The sequence below is a fragment of the Verticillium alfalfae genome, genomic scaffold, assembly GCF_000150825.1.
Source record: "Verticillium alfalfae VaMs.102 supercont1.2 genomic scaffold, whole genome shotgun sequence".
In the NCBI taxonomy this organism is placed as follows: Eukaryota; Fungi; Ascomycota; class Sordariomycetes; order Glomerellales; family Plectosphaerellaceae; genus Verticillium; species Verticillium alfalfae.
In genome coordinates this window covers 620,644-638,586 of record NW_003315037.1, presented here as the reverse complement: position 1 = coordinate 638,586, position 17,943 = coordinate 620,644, and the positions used below count along the sequence as shown (strand labels likewise).

Below are 17,943 nucleotides of genomic sequence, written 5' to 3'. Positions count from 1 at the left end.
GCCGGGCGACGTTGAGGTAACAGGGGTTGCGCGGACGGTTGACCAGGTGGAATTGGAACTGGCTGAGGCGCGGGCGGAGGCTCCCAGAGGCGGAATGGGGGGCAGACCGGTGGTTTGCCGGGGGGTCTCGCGCGGGTTGATAATATCCGGGATGAGGCTTCTCGACTGAGGCTGGGCCGTGTTGGTGCTGTGCAGGGTGGTTGTCGTACCCGGCGGGGTGTAGGGAGGGATCGCTTCAGGGAAAGGAGCGACCGAGTGGTAGGAGGGAGCTTCGGAGACTGCAAAGATTTTGTCATAAGCCTGGGGCTGTCGCAAGGGCTCAAGGTGTTCAGGCCAGGATGCACTAGCTAGAGGAGCGCAACTCACTGTATGACGGAGCGGCCGAGCGAATAGAAGCCGTCTCGAAGTCCTCGGCCGTCAAAGCCTCTGCGCGCGCAGGGAAGAAATGGCGGCTGTCCAGCGAGGCAGCCATAGTTGCGGTCATGGTGTCAGAAAGCTGTCCAGCAGCTGCGTTTCATTCGTGACAACTTGTTCGAGTGCTGTGGCTCAAGTGTTCGCTCGCAGGCTCAGGCAGGTCGTGTGAGAAAGATTGCGGCGAGCGTAGGATATATTGCCCGGGCTAGTTCGGTAATCGACGTTCCAGTGCCTGCCAGCCTCAACGGCTTGAAGAGGGAGGACAGGTGATCGTCTGCGTGAGACGGGCGTGGTGGCAGAGGTGTCGTGTGCTGAGACAATCGCGACTTCTATCAAGAGGAAGGGGGGTTAGCACACCTACGCAGGGATCGGCGCGATTAAGGCAAGCCCGACCGTCTCCTGGTCACTGCTGGCTGCATGATCCAGCCGAGCGGCCGACAGCCTACTCTACTCTGGGCTGGCAGCAGGTCAAGCCGAAGGGGCAGGATGGTGGGTGGAATGCCCCTTTCAGGGTTGCCATCCCGCCCCCATCGAGTGTCGACATCTGATGTGATGGTGGTGCGGGGCCACGTGAGAGGGGTCTGCAGCTCACCTTGGAGGTCTATGGGCAGGGGGGCGGAGGTTGGTCGGGCTGGCTTGTGTAGGTGTCTGCGTGTTGCAGCGATGTCCGGAAGAAGCCTGGCGTCCAAGAAGAGGGCTGGAACACACATGTATTGTATGTACGTGGGTGTGAGGAACAGGTAAGGCGGGAAGGTGGGAGAGGGGGGGGATTAAATTGTCACGATAGCGGCCTATTTCTGTCCTTATAGATCGGAATGCCGGCGCAAGCAGGCAGAAGGGGCGGGCCAGAACAGACAAGAGTGACAGGCTGACAGACAGCGAGCCGGTCTTGGGGCACTGGCGCGTCGTTTGGCGGAGACCTATAGGAGATGTGACGTTTTGTCCGCTACTGGCCGTGTTCCTGGCGCGAGACACAAGACACGCCCAGCCTCGACCAAGACCCAGACCAAGCTGCGGCCCAGCCAGGCGAGGAAAAGTGACCGACACGGCCGGCCAAAAAGGCTGGGTCGGCGGGGATAAACCCGACACAGTTGAGCGGATAGAAAGCGGGTGCCAGTGCGGGTGCCAGTGCAGGTCCTTTTCTTTTGGTTGGGGGTGTTCCTGGTTTATCCACAGGGAGGAGCCGGGTGCGGGTGGGTAAGACAAGCAGGACAAGCAGCAAGACAAGGTCAAAGACAGCGGCGGCAGGTTGGCATGTAGGTGTTGCGTGTCCCTTGTTGGTGTAGGGCCCTGTTGCCGAGGTAATTTCGACGGCGGATAGGACCCATGAGAAAGGTACGAATATAGCTGAGAGTGAGGGAAAGACGGAAGATGACAGAGAGAGACACAGAGAGAGAAAGTCGCAGGTAGTACAAGGTGGTCAGAAATTGATGCCGAGAGCCGGGGTACTATGCAATCCCAATCCTGTAGGCGGTCGGTCAATAGATAGCACCTCCCTACCAAGGTACCCTAAGGTAGGCAATTACCCAGGTCAGCATCTCGGAGGAAGGTACGTCTAGGTAGAGACGACTTGAGAGGAGAAGGAGAGTGGACGCCGTCACCGCGGGGTCATTGACTGGCGTGAGCGTGTGGTCGTGTGGTCCGCCAAGGCCAGAAATAAGTAGCCCACACTTGGGCGACTGGTCTTGGTTTGGTGCTGGCGTCAAGATGGGAAACTTTGGGCCTTGTCGTCACAGCTCGCCGCGTCAACCTCCATCCGTTCTTCCCATTTCTTCGATCTTTCTTCCCCCCCGCCAAGCCTGCCTGCCCTGTAAACAGCCCGCAAAGACTACCTACCCCGCCGAACGGGGGACCACACGTGCAGTGGGTCCCATCTGGGTTAGGAGGTCCCTCGATTGGCCAAAACACCGATAACGCGTCGCTTGGCGTCGACGCAGGGGGGAACACGGGCCTGACGGGGATTTCATACCGAATAACCGGGGCGTTTGGATCGCGCGACTGAAGGAAGGTACGTGCAGGGGCACGCTAGGTTCCACGTACCACCGACACCCAGCTGCTTTTTTAGTATGGCGCTCGCTCGCAATACCGTGGCAGCTGCGGGGTGGTCTGGTCGTACTTGCTGCGTGGTGGTGCTCGGCGCTGCAACAGATACTCCTCGAGTGGATAATATGCCTCCCCATCGGGATCTTACGGCTGCCCCGCCACACCTCCACGCGCCTGGCCGCAGGTGCTACTGGCGGACAGTAGCCGGCTTCACAGTAAGAGTAAGGTACCAGGGAAGGAGGCAGCCTGCGTCACCCATTTGAGAAGAGGAACGGCAAGTGAGGCAGGCAAGTTATGCAATGCCAGCACGGGTGATGCATGCCATGCATATTGGCCTACGGAAAGCACCTAGGTACCTCGAGGAAGGCAGGTATCTGTACTGTTGCTCGGGCGTTTCGTACAAAGCCTGTTTTCGCATTTTAGTCCATGGGGCAAAGGTCGATAGGGGGAGGCAAGCGTCAAATTAGGGAGTTTAACCCAAATTCTTGAGATCGGTTCTTTAAGGTGGGTAGAAACATACACATGACAGTCCTGACGTGCATGCGATGCATCCAACACACGCAGCCATTGAGTAGGTAGTCGTGGTGCCTCGCCAAGACTCTCATCAGCCACACCCCATCCTATCCCATCCTACCTGGTGGTGGTGGGAGGGAGGACATTCCATTCTAAGGCGTCTGCCAGCTGTTCATCCTGAAAGGAAAGGTCAACTGCTGTCTCTTTTAGTCTCTCGTTCAGGACCCAGCATGCAAGGCCGCCTTGCCACAGACAGACACTGCAGCACGCATGCAGTGTTGCTCGTTCCTACAAACTCTTGCGGTGAAGCAGACCGACAAACGCGCGTCAATGTATCGCCAAGCACGACACTGCCCAAGGTCAATGTCTCATGGCTGGATGAGAAGCGACTCCTCTTTGACGCAAAAGGACGTTGCCCGAACCACCATGAGGAGGCTACGAGCCTGTCCATACCATACACCAACACTCTTCCTCAAACTCACGAGTCTTGGGTTCTTTTGGGGTGAGTGGAACCTCTCCTCGTCAGCCCAATGTGGCGTCAGTAGAAGCAGGTCCATCCAGTCAACGGTCCAGCTCTCAGCCGTTGTAGGTTTGGTGACGACCTTTGCAGATCGGTCCCCATGATCGATTTGACGCTTTCCGACACGTCGGTATGCTCAGCCCAGTCCGTCCTTGATTTCCCTTGGTGCCAATTTTCACGAGTCCATTCCTTTCATGTCGGTCATCGTACGCCGCCCGCTGCCAAGATGCTTGGTATCGCGAATAATCAAGTCGACGACTGACACGTTTCGCAACAAGTCTCGCCTCGATGATGGGGCATCAGCTTCCCCCGACTACATGCTCTCTTGTCTTCATCACCATCGTCGCTGTCTGTCTTTGTTCTTCTTTTGCTTCTTCCAGAATTCGTTGGTTTGTCTTGGCGGTCGATCACTGGGTGAGGCGCCCGCTTGCAGGCTCTCCCCACCGCTGCCGCCATCTGGTAACCACCCCCCTCCCCCCTTTTCCTATTCCCCTCACTGACGGCACGTCGGGCGCGATATCACCATGTCATCGGTCTCCATGCCCCACCACCAAGGCGGCCAGGCCAGGCCCCTCTCTCTGTGCCCGTACCGCCGCAAGCCAAGCACGGAAAAATAAGGAGGGCCCCTCCCGCAAGAGCCGCACACGCGGTGTCTTGTTGATCTACTTCCTTGTTTTCTGCAATACGTCGTAATGTTGCTGATCGTCGATCACCCCCCTGAATCTCCCTAATCCCTGTTGTCTTGCTATGTTAGGCGAGGGCTTCACTCGATGTGCTTTGTGGCTTCTCATTGCATGATCGATTCTTCCTGTCATTTCTGGGTGACGGCTGGTTATCTACAGAAACCCAACGCACTATTACACGTCTTTCTTGCCGACAGTGCCCCCCTTTCTCAGCCCCAATATGACAATGATCACAACGGCAACCGTGCCCGCAAACATGGTCCAGAACGCCGCGCGATATCCTGTCATCAGCCGTTCTTCCCGGTTCTCGATCCCCGAGTGCTCAGATACTGATGCTGCAATGGCCGCCGTAGCCGCGAGCCCGACTGAATTGCCAAACTGGGCGACCTCGTTGAATACGCCCCCCGCCAGCGACTGGAGATCTGCCGGGAAGGCATCCGAGATGACGAGATTCGACACAGTGAAAAAGACTGCGCGGTGGGTGAGCACATGTCTTGGTCCACGCGGGCCTCCTTGAGGGCCTCCTCGAAGGAAAGTGAAACTCACCATCTGGATTAATCGGGGAAAGCACCATGGCCCAGAAAGGCGCGTGCCAGTAGTATGAATCAATGGGTACCGTCGCCATGAGGACCGGCGCCGCGACGGTGATGATGCCTGACACGACGGCTAGCGTCTGCACCTTGACCCGCGAGATGAGGTACGCCGTGGCGATGTTGGTGAGCACGCCCGCAACGACGTGCGGGAGGAACTGCAGTGAGCTCGTCATGGCGGATGTCCCTTGTACCTCTTGGAAGCTGTCGTCTCGTCAGCAGCGGTCAACGGGCCAGACGAGGCCACGCCATGATAGATATACATACTAGAGGGTCGTGAAATACTGGATCCCATTGAGGGCCGCCCAGCAGAAAAATACCGACAGGCAAACCGAGGTAAAGGCCGCGTTTCGCCAAAGCCGGTTGGGAATCAGTGCCGGCCGGCCTTTCCGCGTCTGAAACGCCATCCAGGCCGGGAAGCTCGCCAACAGAAAGACGGATATAGAAAGCAGCGCAATGTTGGGCGCATCGCTGAGCATCCTGTAGGAGGAGGACGTCATGGCCAGGACGTAGAGGAGGAGCCCGAGGGCGACGCTCATGATGAGGGCGCCCACCCAATCAATGTCTTCGACGAGGCGTCGCGTCCACTTCTTCTCCGACGCCTGACGAATCGCCGGCAGCGACCAGATCGAGGCCAGCGACAGGCAGAGGTTGATGCCGGCCATCATGTGGTAGGCCCAGCGCCAGCCGATCGTGTCCGTGAAGATGCCGCCCAGCACGAGGCCTAGGGCATAGCCCAGCGGCTGGCCCATGCCGTTCATGGCGAAGGCGACGTTGCGCCACGTCCCGCGCGGGAATGTGTTGGTGATGAGACTGACCGCCGTCGGCAGGCACATGGAGATGGCGACGCCTAGCATGGTCCGGAACAGGATAAGCTGCAGTCCCGTCTGCGCGAGGCCGACGGCAACGGTGAAGACGATGAACAAGAAACTGCCCGCGACCCACATCCGCTTCGGCCCCACCACGTCGGCAACGGCCCCGAAAATGAGCAGCAGGCAACCGGCAGCCAGGGCGTAGACGGCTGCCGGCCACAGGATCAGCGCCTCTGGGAGGCCCACGTCACGAGAGATACGAGGGAGGGCTGCTGTCAGGATGCCGGAGCCCATTGTGTTGAGGAAGCTCATGCCGGCGAGTGTGACGATCACGGTGACGCCTTTGGCCTTCGAGACCTGGAGCTTGGCGGTGTCCGGCACAGGGTTCGGAGGCGCGCGACCTCCCGAGAGCGGTTGGGTAGATTCGTTCGCCAACGGGTCAGAAGCTGCGGGTGTGATATCGTCATGATGGAATGTCTTTGTAGCGCCAACGGGTCGTGGTGCGGATATCGGTTGGAGTTCGATGGCGGGTGTCACTTGGAAGGCAGCAGCCTGTAGAGCCGTGTTCGTAGGATCCGAAGGCGGCCGTATCGAGTCCATCGTGCTCAAACTTGATGCAAACTTAGGAATACTAAGTTTTGATGTGCTTCGCCTGTCGGAGGAGCGCATGCCTGCCTTATATAAGGTAGGCAAGTAGGTACATTTCATGGTCCCACATGTTTTGTTAGCTATCATCGTATTTCCAGGTTGGATGGATCAATTGCCATGCGCACAGAACAGCATCATGCGGTACACTCCCAAATCTCGACAAGAGTATCCATGACGATGCATGTAGTCGATAGCAACAGCGATAGCCATGGACAGGGTAGAAGAAGGATTAGCAACGATGACAGACAAGGGCGCCAGGGCGTCGATGACATGCCCCACTGTCAGCGTGTGACGACACGAGCCTTGCCGCTGCAACATGTCCGGTAGAGCACCATGACGTTCCGACTTCACTGATCAAGTGAAAGCGATCCGAGATTAGTGTAGTAGTGTCTGGACTGAAAACAATTCGTAGCATGACAACTTCCTAGCTGGCTAGCTACTGTGGTATAAGCTTGTCAGTGCCTCACCTACAGCCAGTCCGTTGTGTGAATATGGCGAGCCTATCATTTCAGGTTGATGGTTTGCGCTAAGTGACAATACTGCACTACTCGAGAGTGTGCGGCCATTCTGACCGATGCAGCGCTCTGGGAGGTGCCAATAACCAAAGCTATTGAGAATTGCGGGATACTGCGCGCTCCCTGCTCAGAGAAGCAATGCATTGGGTGTGGCAGCCTGTCGTGGACAAGACGGATGGAGCTCAAAAGCAAGGACACATCCATGTCCGTGGTCACGTGAGCTCGTGTCGCGCATGCTCCTCAGCCGTTCGAACCCCACCATCCCAGCGCGTTCAGTTGGCGATTGGCCATGACTACACACCAACTTGCGGTTTTGCTATCCAACGACAGCTTTGTAACGCCCGGCAGAGAACAAGACGATGCCAGAAACGAGATGGCGACACGAACTGGCGTGTCTGGCGGCCATGCCCCTCCCTCCACGCTCGCCGCGCAGCTCGTGGAGAACATCTCTGCGTCGACGAAATCGTCCCGATCTGACGACAATAGCGAGCTGAGAAAACTCTCGGCGACGATCCAGGAAGTCGAAAGCAATCCCGGCATCCTCAAGACGCCCGAAGATCAACTGCGACACAATCACCTTCTCACATATGTCTTCATACGAGCAGTCCTCGGCGGCATCAAGCTGAACGATCCATTCCTCGACCGCAAACACCTGAAAAGCGAGGTCCTCCAAGCGATCAGCTTCCTGAAGCTCATAATAAAGGAGACACCGGCTGTCTTGGCGTACAAAACTGCGGAAACGCCCTTTGAAATGCGCGGCGACGAGCCACTGTGGATCTGGGTGTTCCCCAAGATCCTGCGTCTGCTTGGTCACAGCCGCTGCCTCGACCTAACAGCCGACATAGAGACCTTCTTCTATGAGCTACTTGACATTCTTTCATCTGATAATTCACTGTGGTGTCTGGTCTCCTCAATCACGGTGTACCTTCGAGAAATTGCAAATGGTACGATGAGCGGCAGAAGCCATGGTTCCGAAGTCTTGAGTGCCACTAACATCCTACAGCGCTTTTGCTGCGACTGCGAGACACGAATACAATTATGAACGGACGGGACGAGTCTTTACAGGTCACGCTACCGGAGGATGGGACATTGGAGCTTCTGGTCGGAAAGGCTACCATACATACCATCAAGCAGAGCACCTATACCATCTCGGGCATGGCGGTTGGCCTTCGTCAAGCATCAAGTCTTCTTAAAATTCTTGGCCACCCTCTTGTGTCGCAGCAGCATGCCATGCTGCCAGACGACTTCTTCGCCGCACACCGTCCATGGCTCGCGGACTCTCTGCTCTCCCTGCGAGCTCTCCTGGAAGGCTGGCAGCATACTGTGCCGCTCGGACGGTCTGGAGTCCTTCGAAGCACCCTGAATCTGCTTGCGGGGGACTTCAAGGGCACTAAATCAATTGCGAAACGAAAGGTTTACACCATCCTGGCGCTTCACTGTGCAGATATCATCCAACACTTCTCCGAACTCACGACGAGCGAAGGCGAAGAAGCCACCACTGCGCAGCAGATCTTCTGCTGCGCGCTACTTCGTCTATCACATGCGGCTTTGCATGACAGGAGCATCGGTCGCCTCTCCATGGCTAAGATCGTTTTGCCCGCAGAATCCGGTCTTCTTATCCAGAACCCTTCGTGGGACAAGTCAAGTGACATATGGGTGCGTTAACAGGTGCCTCGGGTAGCATTGCAGATGCTGACGTTCTCACCAGAGATCTATTCAGGTTTTGAAGGAAACATCAGGCTCGACACCACCTGACATACTCAGTCCGGATTGCCAACCAGGACTCTTTGCTGATTTAAACCTGCAGCGTCAAGTGGAACGCTTGGGCCTGAAGACGACGACCGAGTCCGTTATTGAACCCAAGCCGAAACGCAGAAAGCTCTCGCAAAACTCGTTCGAGTCCACTAAGCTTCCCAAGTTGGTTGCGCAGATTTACAAGATATTGGGTGCAGACCCGGGGAGCAGCAACTTTTCCCTGAACTGGTCTTTCATGTATGCTCGGCACATTAAGGAACGCATGTCTCCGACGCCAGCCGCTGACGACCATATAGGAACGCCTACCCAAAGCTGTCTGAAAACGACCAGTGTACCGTGGTTGACTTGCTTTCCCGAACGTGCTGTCTTGCGGACGAGATCATTCAGGCAGACAGCAAAAAGGCCTCGAGCCCACAATGTAGGTATTGTGCGAAACGCAGCGTTGCGGAACCGCGCACCAAGCAGACTGATGGAAGGGCCAAGAGTGAGGTCACAAGTATATTCGTGAAACTCATTGCTCATGAATCGTTTCTGTCGTCCCGGCGACCCAGGATAGTTGCTATGGTGTGCCTCCGACGCTTAATAATTCATGCCGACGATCAGGGCATTTTAGACTTGGAGACGTCGGAGCTCGGGAAGTGGTGTCTTCAGTCTCTCCAGAGCTCTGTTCGTGAGCTTCGAATCGCTGCTGGGTGGGTACTCTCACGTCTGCTACTTGAGCCAGCTGACATGTACCAGGCGGACCCTGGCGACGTTCGTGCGGCCACCAACATCCAACAATAGCGACCCATCATATTTGAGTCATAACCTGAAGACCGCGCTCTCGTTGTTGAAGAGCATTTCTGAGCAGGCTGTCACGGGATTTAGCGAGACAAACATCATGGCTTGGGGCCAGCTTGGAAGGTAAGTCAATCGTCATCATCGCGAAAGGTCTCTCACATATCAAGGCACGTGTCTGGGAACGAGCTGAATCTGGTTCTGCTTCAACTACTCAAGTATCTTGGAGGCAACAACAGTCTGATAGCATCTTGTGCTTTCAACGAGGTATGCGTTTCCGTCCAAATCTGCGTCTGGCGTTTAACCAGGAGCATAGGTACTCAGCATCGCTACGAGCCGGCAAATATCTTGCTCGCAGCTATTCGAGCCCTTCTGGGGCAATTTGGCTTTTTTTGCGATCAAGGACATGGTGGCTAGGCCACAAATAAGTCGAGCTATTGCCGAGTTGCTGCAGATTTCTGTCAATCAGCTGCTCATACTCATTCAGCGTTTTGCGTTGCCCTGGCTTGTGCTTCTTAAAAAGCGCGATGTTGTGCAAAAAATCACCGAAGCCCGTCGAGAGCAGGATACGTACTTTTGCCTCATGGAGAGCTCCAACAATGGTCCCATTATGGCCCTCCTATTGATTCAGGACGCGCCCGATCCTGAAGAGTTCATCATGTCGAGGTTGCGTGAGTTCTCGTCAAGATTCGAGTCATCGACCATTGCCGAAATGATGAAGTCCGAGGCAGTCGCAATCATCCTCGAGCTGCTCAAAGCAGCTAGTGATGCGGACGAAGAGAGGAAGCCGCGGGTGAGTTTGGTAGACCTTGTCCATCCGTGAACTCTCGACTGATTTGCTGTCATAGATCGTCCACGCCTTGACCTGGATGGCAACAAAGGTCATGGCTCCTAGCCGGGAGCCAAGATCCAAGAAACATTCGGCTAACATCATCGGCCGATTTCTCGAATCTTACATGCTAGGGTCGATTTCCCGCTTGGTCGATGTGATTAACGACCGCATGTTGAGTGCGCCACCAGTCGAGGAACAACTGCAGTGTCTTCGAGCCATGGAAGAGATGATCAGGCTCTGCAAAGCCTATGTCCGGGGTGCGCGGCCTCAGGTAAGATATATTGAATCATGGTCACTTGATCTGTGCTGACATTTTAGATCACCGCCTGCCTGCTATCCGCATTGGAACGCGACCACCTGAGGAAGGCCGCGTTGTCATGTTGGGTCGCTCTGCTCACTCATCTGGAAGAAGAAGACATCGAGGTTCTCCTGGAACCCACGATATTCATCATTAAATTCTACTGGAGGCAATACGATGACTCATGTCGGGCCATGGCAGTGGCATTGATCCATCAAGTCCTAAAGGACTTCCCTGATGTAGTTGATAGGACGATCAAGGTTCTGCCGACGCTCAAGGACATACCGGAGCTTTCCGGGATTGAAGCAAAGCTCTCTTCTTTGAGACCATCTTTGGACCCGCGGGGAGCATTCGTTGTCTTTGCGGAACGCTTATCTCATCAAAACTCAGGCGTTGTTCTCCTAGCGCTCGAAGAGCTGGTGGAGTACCTCAAAGACAACCAGGGCTACCTACACAGTTCGGCCATCAGCGAGCAGCCCGACACCGTCGTCACCACACTCTTGCGGTCTCTGCTAGACTGTGCAGCAAAAGTCGGCACGTCGGATATTGTCGTAGCCAGCGCCTGTACACAATGCATTGGACTCATCGGCTGCTTAGACTCGAACCGGATTGAGACTACGCGCGAGTCAAAGTCGATGGCTGTGCTGCACAACTTTGAGGATTCCCAAGAGACAACAGATTTCGTGTTATTCATCCTGGAGGAGGTCTTAGTTAAAGCTTTTCTCTCCACGACTGACACAAGATTGCAAGGCTTTTTGTCTTTTGCGATGCAGGATCTCATGCAGAAAGTCGACCTTCAGTCCGCCTTGGCTTCATCGACGAAAATACCAAACAGCACGAGATCTGCCGAGGGAAATAGCGTCTACCGGAAGTGGATTGCTCTGCCGGAGAGTGTGCGGGAGGTCCTGAGCCCCTTTTTGACTTCCAGATATCTGCTGGCACCAGCCAAGATCCCACCAGCAGAGTATCCCATCTTTCAGCCTGGCAAGTCGTACGTCCAGTGGGTTAGAGTATTCGTTCTGGACCTCCTGCAGCGCCCCCTCAACGAACATGCGCGTCTTGTTTTCGAGCCGTTGAGTCGTCTCATCCGAGTCAAGGACGTCTCCGTCGCCGAATTCCTCCTTCCCTACCTGGTGATCCACGTCATTGTAGGCAACAAGAGCACGCAGAGTGAGCGCGATCGTGTTACAAATGAGCTTGTCAACATCCTGCGACACCAAACAAGGGACGACGCGACTTACGCAGAACGAGACGACATGAAGTTATACTGTGAAGTAAGTCCATGCCGCATTGTTTATTCGACGGCAAGCCACTCACATAATCTAGGCCGTCTTTCGTGTTTTTGATTACGCCATGAAGTGGGTGCAGGAGAATGGTCGAAATGCAAAGTCTGACCTCAAAGCCCTGGACCGTGTCAAGTCTGTCGTCGGCATGATTTCACCAGAGCTCAGATCACAGCGAGCGATGGATTGTAAGGAGTACTCACGAGCCTTGTTCTATCTCGAGCACCATGCGCAGGAGCTCGAATTGAAGCAAGGCGATCCCTCCGAACGGACGCGCCTTCTGGAAAGACTCCAGGATATATACACTCAAATCGACGAGCCAGATGGACTCGATGGTATATCCGCCCGCCTGCACGTCCTCGACGTCAACCAGCAAATTCTCAGTCACCGAAAAGCAGGCAGATGGACAGCTGCGCAGACGTGGTACGAGATCAAGCTTGCGGAGGAACCTAGTAATGTCGACATTCAAGTCGATCTGCTTACCTGTCTGCAGCAGTCTGGGCAGCATGGTATGTCGTGAACGGAAAGTGACATGAGCAGTGCAGCTAACGAATAGCAGACGTTTTACTGAATCACGTTGAGGGCATGCACTTGGACGTCACCTCGGAGAACCGAATAGTGCCCTTTGCAGTCGAAGCAGCCTGGGCCACAAGCAGATGGGACACTCTTTCCAAATACGCTGGCAGGTTTCATGGAGACTTCATGGAAGATTTCAATGTAGGTATCGCGAGGCTCTTTGATTCAATGCGTCAAGGAAAATCCACCCGAACGAAATTCACAGAGACGCTCGACCTTATGCGAAAGAAGATTGCGTCTGGCCTGACATACACAGCTACGTCTTCGTTGCAAGCATCGCATGAGCTCATGTTGAGGTGCCATATCCTTACGGACATTGAGCTCATTACTCAGGAGCGGGAGGTCGATGGCCCTCAACACCAGGCAACGTTGAAGCTTCTAGAGCGTCGTCTGGAGGTTTTGGGTGCCTATGTCTACGACAAGCAATATCTTCTGAGCATCCGCCGTGCCGCAATGCAGCTTTCGCAGTAAGAAGTACCAGTTGTCTCCTCTGCAAATCATTAGTACTGACGAATTTCTCACTCAGACCCATCTATTCAGACATTGACATATCCTCTCTCTGGCTATCCACTGCAAAACTTGCTAGGAAAGCCAACTCGATGCAGCAGTCCCTCAACGCCGTGCTCCACGCGTCCAAATTGGGAGATGACTCGGCTGTCATTGAGAATGCCAAGCTTCTCTGGAAGGATGGGCACCCGCGAAAGGCGATACAAGTCCTGCAGGGCGCCATTGACGCCAACAAGTTTGCAACACAAGTCAACAACAGTACAAGTTCTTCCAAGGGCATGGACATGCAACAGAGGTACTTGACCGCTCGAGCGCAGTTGACGCTCGCTAAATGGCTAGACGCTGCCGGCCAGACACACGTGATCAACCTGCGAGAGAAGTATCAACAAGCACCAAAGACGCTCTCCATGTGGGAAAAAGGACACTTCTTCCTGGGGAGACACTACAAGAAACTCATGGAGTCAGAACAGACTCTCAAGCTTGACCATCAAAGTGACGCCTACCTGCAGGGCGAGATTGCGAGACTGGTCATCGAGAACTATTTGCGGTCGCTCAGCTACGGCACGAAATATCTGTTCCAGACGCTGCCCAGGATATTGACGCTTTGGCTGGAGCTCGGGGCCCAAGTCGACAAGCCGCCCGAAGGCAAGATCTCCGTGTCACGCGAGCTCCACAAGAGACGTGTCGAACAGCTGAACATGCTGCATAAATTCCTCGACAAGTACATCATCAAGCTACCGGCGTTTATCTTTTATACGGCTCTGCCCCAGATTGTGGCCCGTATCGCACACCCGAGCCAGCACGTCTTCGACCGACTGAAGAACATCTTGGTCAAGGTGGTGGAGGCGCATCCGCGACAGGCGTTGTGGGGTCTTTTTGGTATCATGACGACGAAGCAGGCCACGGAGAGGCGGGAGAGAGGCCAGAGGATTCTGCAAACCCTGCGAAGCGTGTCAGCCAGAGTAGAGAATGGCAGCTACGACCTCAAGACGCTCCTTCGAATGGGAGAGAAGCTGGCGGAGCAGCTGTTGCTGGCTTGCAACAACGGCAACTTTCAGAGCAACCGGACGACCAAGGCGAGCATCACGCGCGACCTCAACTTTAATCACAAGTGTACACCGTGTCCACTGGTGGTGCCGATCGAGGCGTGCCTCACGGCGACACTGCCGACGCTGGCAGACAATGTGCGCCGATACAAGGCCTTCTCGCGCGACGTCGTGACGATCGACTCGTTCCTTGACGAGGTTCTCGTGCTGGGTTCGCTCGCGAAGCCGCGACGGTTGACGGCGCGGGGGTCGGACGGAAAGAATTACATGCTTCTCATCAAGCCCAAGGACGACCTGCGGACGGACCAGAGGCTGATGGAATTCAACGCCATGATCAACCGATCACTGAAGCGCGATGCCGAATCGAGCCGGCGGCAGCTGTACATCAGGACGTACGCGGTGACGCCGCTCAACGAGGAGTGCGGCATCATTGAGTGGGTGGACGGACTGAAGACGCTGCGCGACATTTTGCTGGAGCAATACAAGATGCGCGGGACGCACCCCGACTACAACGCCATCAAGCGCATGATGAAGGACGCCGTGACGGGCACGAGCAACATCCACCTGTTCACAGAGGGGGTGCTCGGGACTTTCCCGCCGGTGCTTCACCACTGGTTCATAGAGCAGTTCCCGCACCCGGCCGTGTGGTTCGCGGCACGGCTCAAGTACACGCGGTCGTGTGCCGTCATGTCCATGGTGGGGACGATTCTGGGCCTCGGCGACAGACACGGAGAGAACGTCTTGTTGGAGAAGGATAACGGCGGCATCTTCCACGTCGACTTCAACTGCCTCTTCGACAAAGGGCGGACATTTGGGCGAGGCGGAAGCGGGGTGGCGTTCCGGCTGGACGCACAACATGGTGACGGCGATGGGGATGCACGGGTACGAGGGCCCGTTCCGCGCGTGCAGCGAGCTGTCGCTGGGCATCCTGCGGCAGCAGGAGGAGACGCTCATGACGATCCTCGAGGCGTTTATCTACGATCCGACGCTGGACCTGCAAAAGGTCAAGAAATCGAGCCGCGCGGTGGTGGCGCCGGGGGAGGTCAGACTGGAACCGCCGTACGTGGTGGACAGCATCAAGCGCAAGGTACGGGGATTGCTCCCGAATGAGAGCATCCCGCTGGGTGTGGAGGGATACGTCGAGGAGCTGATCAGCCAGGCGGTCGATCCCAGAAACCTGTCGGCCATGTATATTGGATGGTGTCCTTTCCTATAGACGGGGGTATAGACGGGGGTATAGAGGGGGGTATAGAGAGGTGGTACTGGTGGGCGCATGGTTATGGTTCTGTTTGTCAGAGTTGGGAATATGACGAGTATGATCTTTCTGATATGGTTATTATATTGGCTTTCAGACTGCCGCGCCGAGTCACAGGGTTCGTCGTGTATGACCTGAGCACCTGGGTAGGTACCTACTTTACCTACCTACCTTACCTAGCTAGGTAGGTTGCTAAGGTACCTAGATAGGTAAGGTACCACCTACCTTAGGTGAGGTAAGTGGTAGGCAGAGGACGGCGCCAGCCCCTGTAAGTCTCGCCGTAATACTAAGTGTCAACTCCTGAGACGCTGGAGCCTCCTTCTTTAGGGGTGTCTCCCAGGGCATGTACGGCGGACCACCCGCTGGTTCCTGCCTGTTCCTCTGCCCAACAATGTAATGTCACATCATCATGCCAGGCAGGCGCGGCCCAGGGTAGCAGCGCCGCCTTCTTATCACGCGGCAACTTGGCCAGCCTCGGGCCACGACCAATTTCCCTCCTTCGTTTGCGTCTCATTCACTTCAACCCCCCGCAAACTAGAAGTTTTCCTCTGGTTCGTGGTGGCCCTTCCCAAGCACACGTCGTCCGTCTTCTGCTGCCATCAAAGGTAGTGCGCCCCCGCCAAACGTCACGCCAGTTGGTCGAACGCCTGGCGACTTCTCCAAGAACCCGCATCGGAGCCCCAACGACTCCAGGCTTGTGACCGACCCCCTCTGCGACAGACAATTATCGTCGTCTCATTCACGGTCAGCGACACATCCGACAGTATCGGCTGTTTTCCTGCGTGCCCTTCATTCCCACAACAGCGCGAAGCACAGAGAAGCAGTCAACATGTCGTCCTATCGAATCGGTCAGTTCCCTTCCGTGCTGCTTGCGTGCACTGCACCCAGGCGTCTCAACGTCACGCGTTCTCATGCATGACGCGTGCCGAGATCCATCAAGCTCATTCCTCAGCCGACCACAAAACTGACATGCCATCCTCCCCTCCCAGAGGTCTCCGCCAACAACCGCGCCGGCTGCCAGGATAGTGTCTGCAAGGCCACCGCGACCAAGTGCCTCAAGGGCCAGCTGCGCTTCGGCACGTGGACCGAGATCCAGGACCACGGCAGCTTCCGCTGGAAGCACTGGGGATGCGTCTCCGGCAAGCAGATTGAGGGCCTGCGCGAGACATGCTCGCGTGGCGGCGACGCGTTTGACTTTGATGCTATCGACGGCTATGATGAGATGGCCGATCATCCCGACCTGCAGGCCAAGATTCGCGAGGCGGTCGAGCAGGGTCACATTGCGCCCGAGGATTTCAATGGTGTATGTTGTCTTGCTTTCCATTCCTTGCGCCTCATCTCCAACAGGAGCCATGGCGCAAGTCACGGTTCGACAGCAACGATGATGCTAATCTCACCTAGGATCCCGAGTACAACAAGCTCGGCCAACGCGCCATCCGTGGTCGTGCAGCCGTGACCAAGGCCAAGGCTGGAGAGAATGACGATGCCGCAAAGGACGAAGAGGCCGAAAAGGCGCCTGCCAAGGGTAAGAAGCGCAGCCGCAAGGCCGCTGACGACGAGGGCGAGCCTGAGGCCGCAGAGGACACCAAGTCGAAGAAGCGCACCAAGACTGCCGCCGCTGCTTCAGTCAAGAATGACGAGGAGGAAAAGCCCAAGCCTAAGCCCAAGCCCAAGGGCAAGACTGCCAAGACCGCTGTCAAGGCGGAGGAGTCTGACGACGAGAAGCCGAAATCCAAGGCAAGGGGCAAAGGTGCCAAGGCCGCTGTCAAGAAGGAGGATTCAGAGGAGGACACTGAGGACGTTCCCGTCACAAAGGTCAAGGCCAAGCGCGGTAAGGCTGCCCCTGCTGTCAAGGCCGAGGATGAGGAAGAGCCCAAAGCAAAGCGGGGGGGCAGGCGTACTGCCGCTAAGAAGGCTGTTGTGGAAGAGTCGGAGCCTGAGGACGAGGACGAGGAGGAGCCTGCTCCCAAGCCCAAGCTCAAGAAGGCCGCCGCTGCCAAGGGAAGAAAGAAGACAGAGGTTGCTGAGGAGGGAGACAGCAACGATGCGTCTGCCGCAGCACCCAAGCGAAGGAGCCGTAGGAGTGCAGGTGGAGCTTGAGGTTGTGCCTCTTGGGTGGTAGCGAGCCATCAGTAGCCTACTATGTTCTGGGGTTGTGTCATTCTGGTTTGACCAGCGGCTGTCTTTGAAGTTGTACGTTATGCGGTTCAGTCTGAGCTTGAGGCAGGTGCATGTGTTGCTGCAAGCGTTACTGGAATAGGGTACGGGTGATTACGAGGCCAGGCCTCGGCCATGCCTGTTGTACTATGTACTATATAGGAACGGGTGACGGCGACGCTTTTCATATATGGTGAGAGCCAAAAAGACTTCGCCTCAAACCTTTGGTATCTGCCTGTCTACGTAGTTGTGAATATCGTAGTCAAATCGTAGACTTCATTCGGAATTGCCTCTCCTCTATGCGGCCCCCAGTGTTGTCCATTTTGCCAGCAACTCGTTGACGATTTTCGAGTCATCTTCACTGCCGTCGAATTCCTCATCCTCCATCTGGGGGACACCATTGTCGACCTCATCCTCTTCATCACCGAAACCTCCAAAGGACGCCTCGACGACTTTCGTGTAGGATTGCTCTCTGCTCCTCGTCGATGGGTGATGAAAAATGATCTCGCTATAGGTGATGTGCTGCGGAGCAGGTATACTATCGCTTGCGTATGGGCTCCCGCCCACAGGGGAATAGCTCGGAGAGACCGGCGAGTAGCCCGGCGACGCCGATTCATACGGAACCGCAGGCAAGTAGGGCGTGGACGGCTGCGTGCGGCCGTCGAGCGGCGGCCTGAACGGCGAAAGCCCCCCGCCGAGATGTGGCCTCGGTCTCGGGG

At 56.0% G+C, this 17,943-nt stretch overlaps 2 protein-coding genes across 2 annotated transcripts; one reads left to right on the top strand and one right to left on the bottom strand.

Moving 5' to 3' along the window:
• Window positions 1–4,347: 4,347 nt before the first annotated feature.
• VDBG_01667 (integral membrane protein) lies at window positions 4,348–6,175 on the bottom strand (the record flags this gene model as incomplete). The annotated part of the gene is made up of 3 exons (XM_003007433.1): window positions 4,348–4,643; window positions 4,720–4,967; window positions 5,031–6,175. 3 exons carry the CDS (start codon window positions 6,173–6,175, stop codon window positions 4,348–4,350), a joined length of 1,689 nt encoding a protein of 562 aa, XP_003007479.1.
• Window positions 6,176–7,111: 936 nt separating this feature from the next.
• On the top strand, window positions 7,112–17,167 carry VDBG_01666 (protein kinase rad3; the record flags this gene model as incomplete). Its single annotated transcript, XM_003007432.1, has 16 exons — window positions 7,112–7,682; window positions 7,742–8,394; window positions 8,447–8,730; window positions 8,916–9,185; window positions 9,277–9,396; window positions 9,441–9,537; window positions 9,629–10,063; window positions 10,119–10,373; window positions 10,469–11,674; window positions 11,727–12,192; window positions 12,243–12,726; window positions 12,786–14,899; window positions 15,298–15,335; window positions 15,606–15,915; window positions 16,057–16,370; window positions 16,469–17,167. 16 exons carry the CDS (start codon window positions 7,112–7,114, stop codon window positions 17,165–17,167), a joined length of 8,316 nt encoding a protein of 2,771 aa, XP_003007478.1.
• Between the last annotated feature and the right edge of the window lie 776 nt (window positions 17,168–17,943).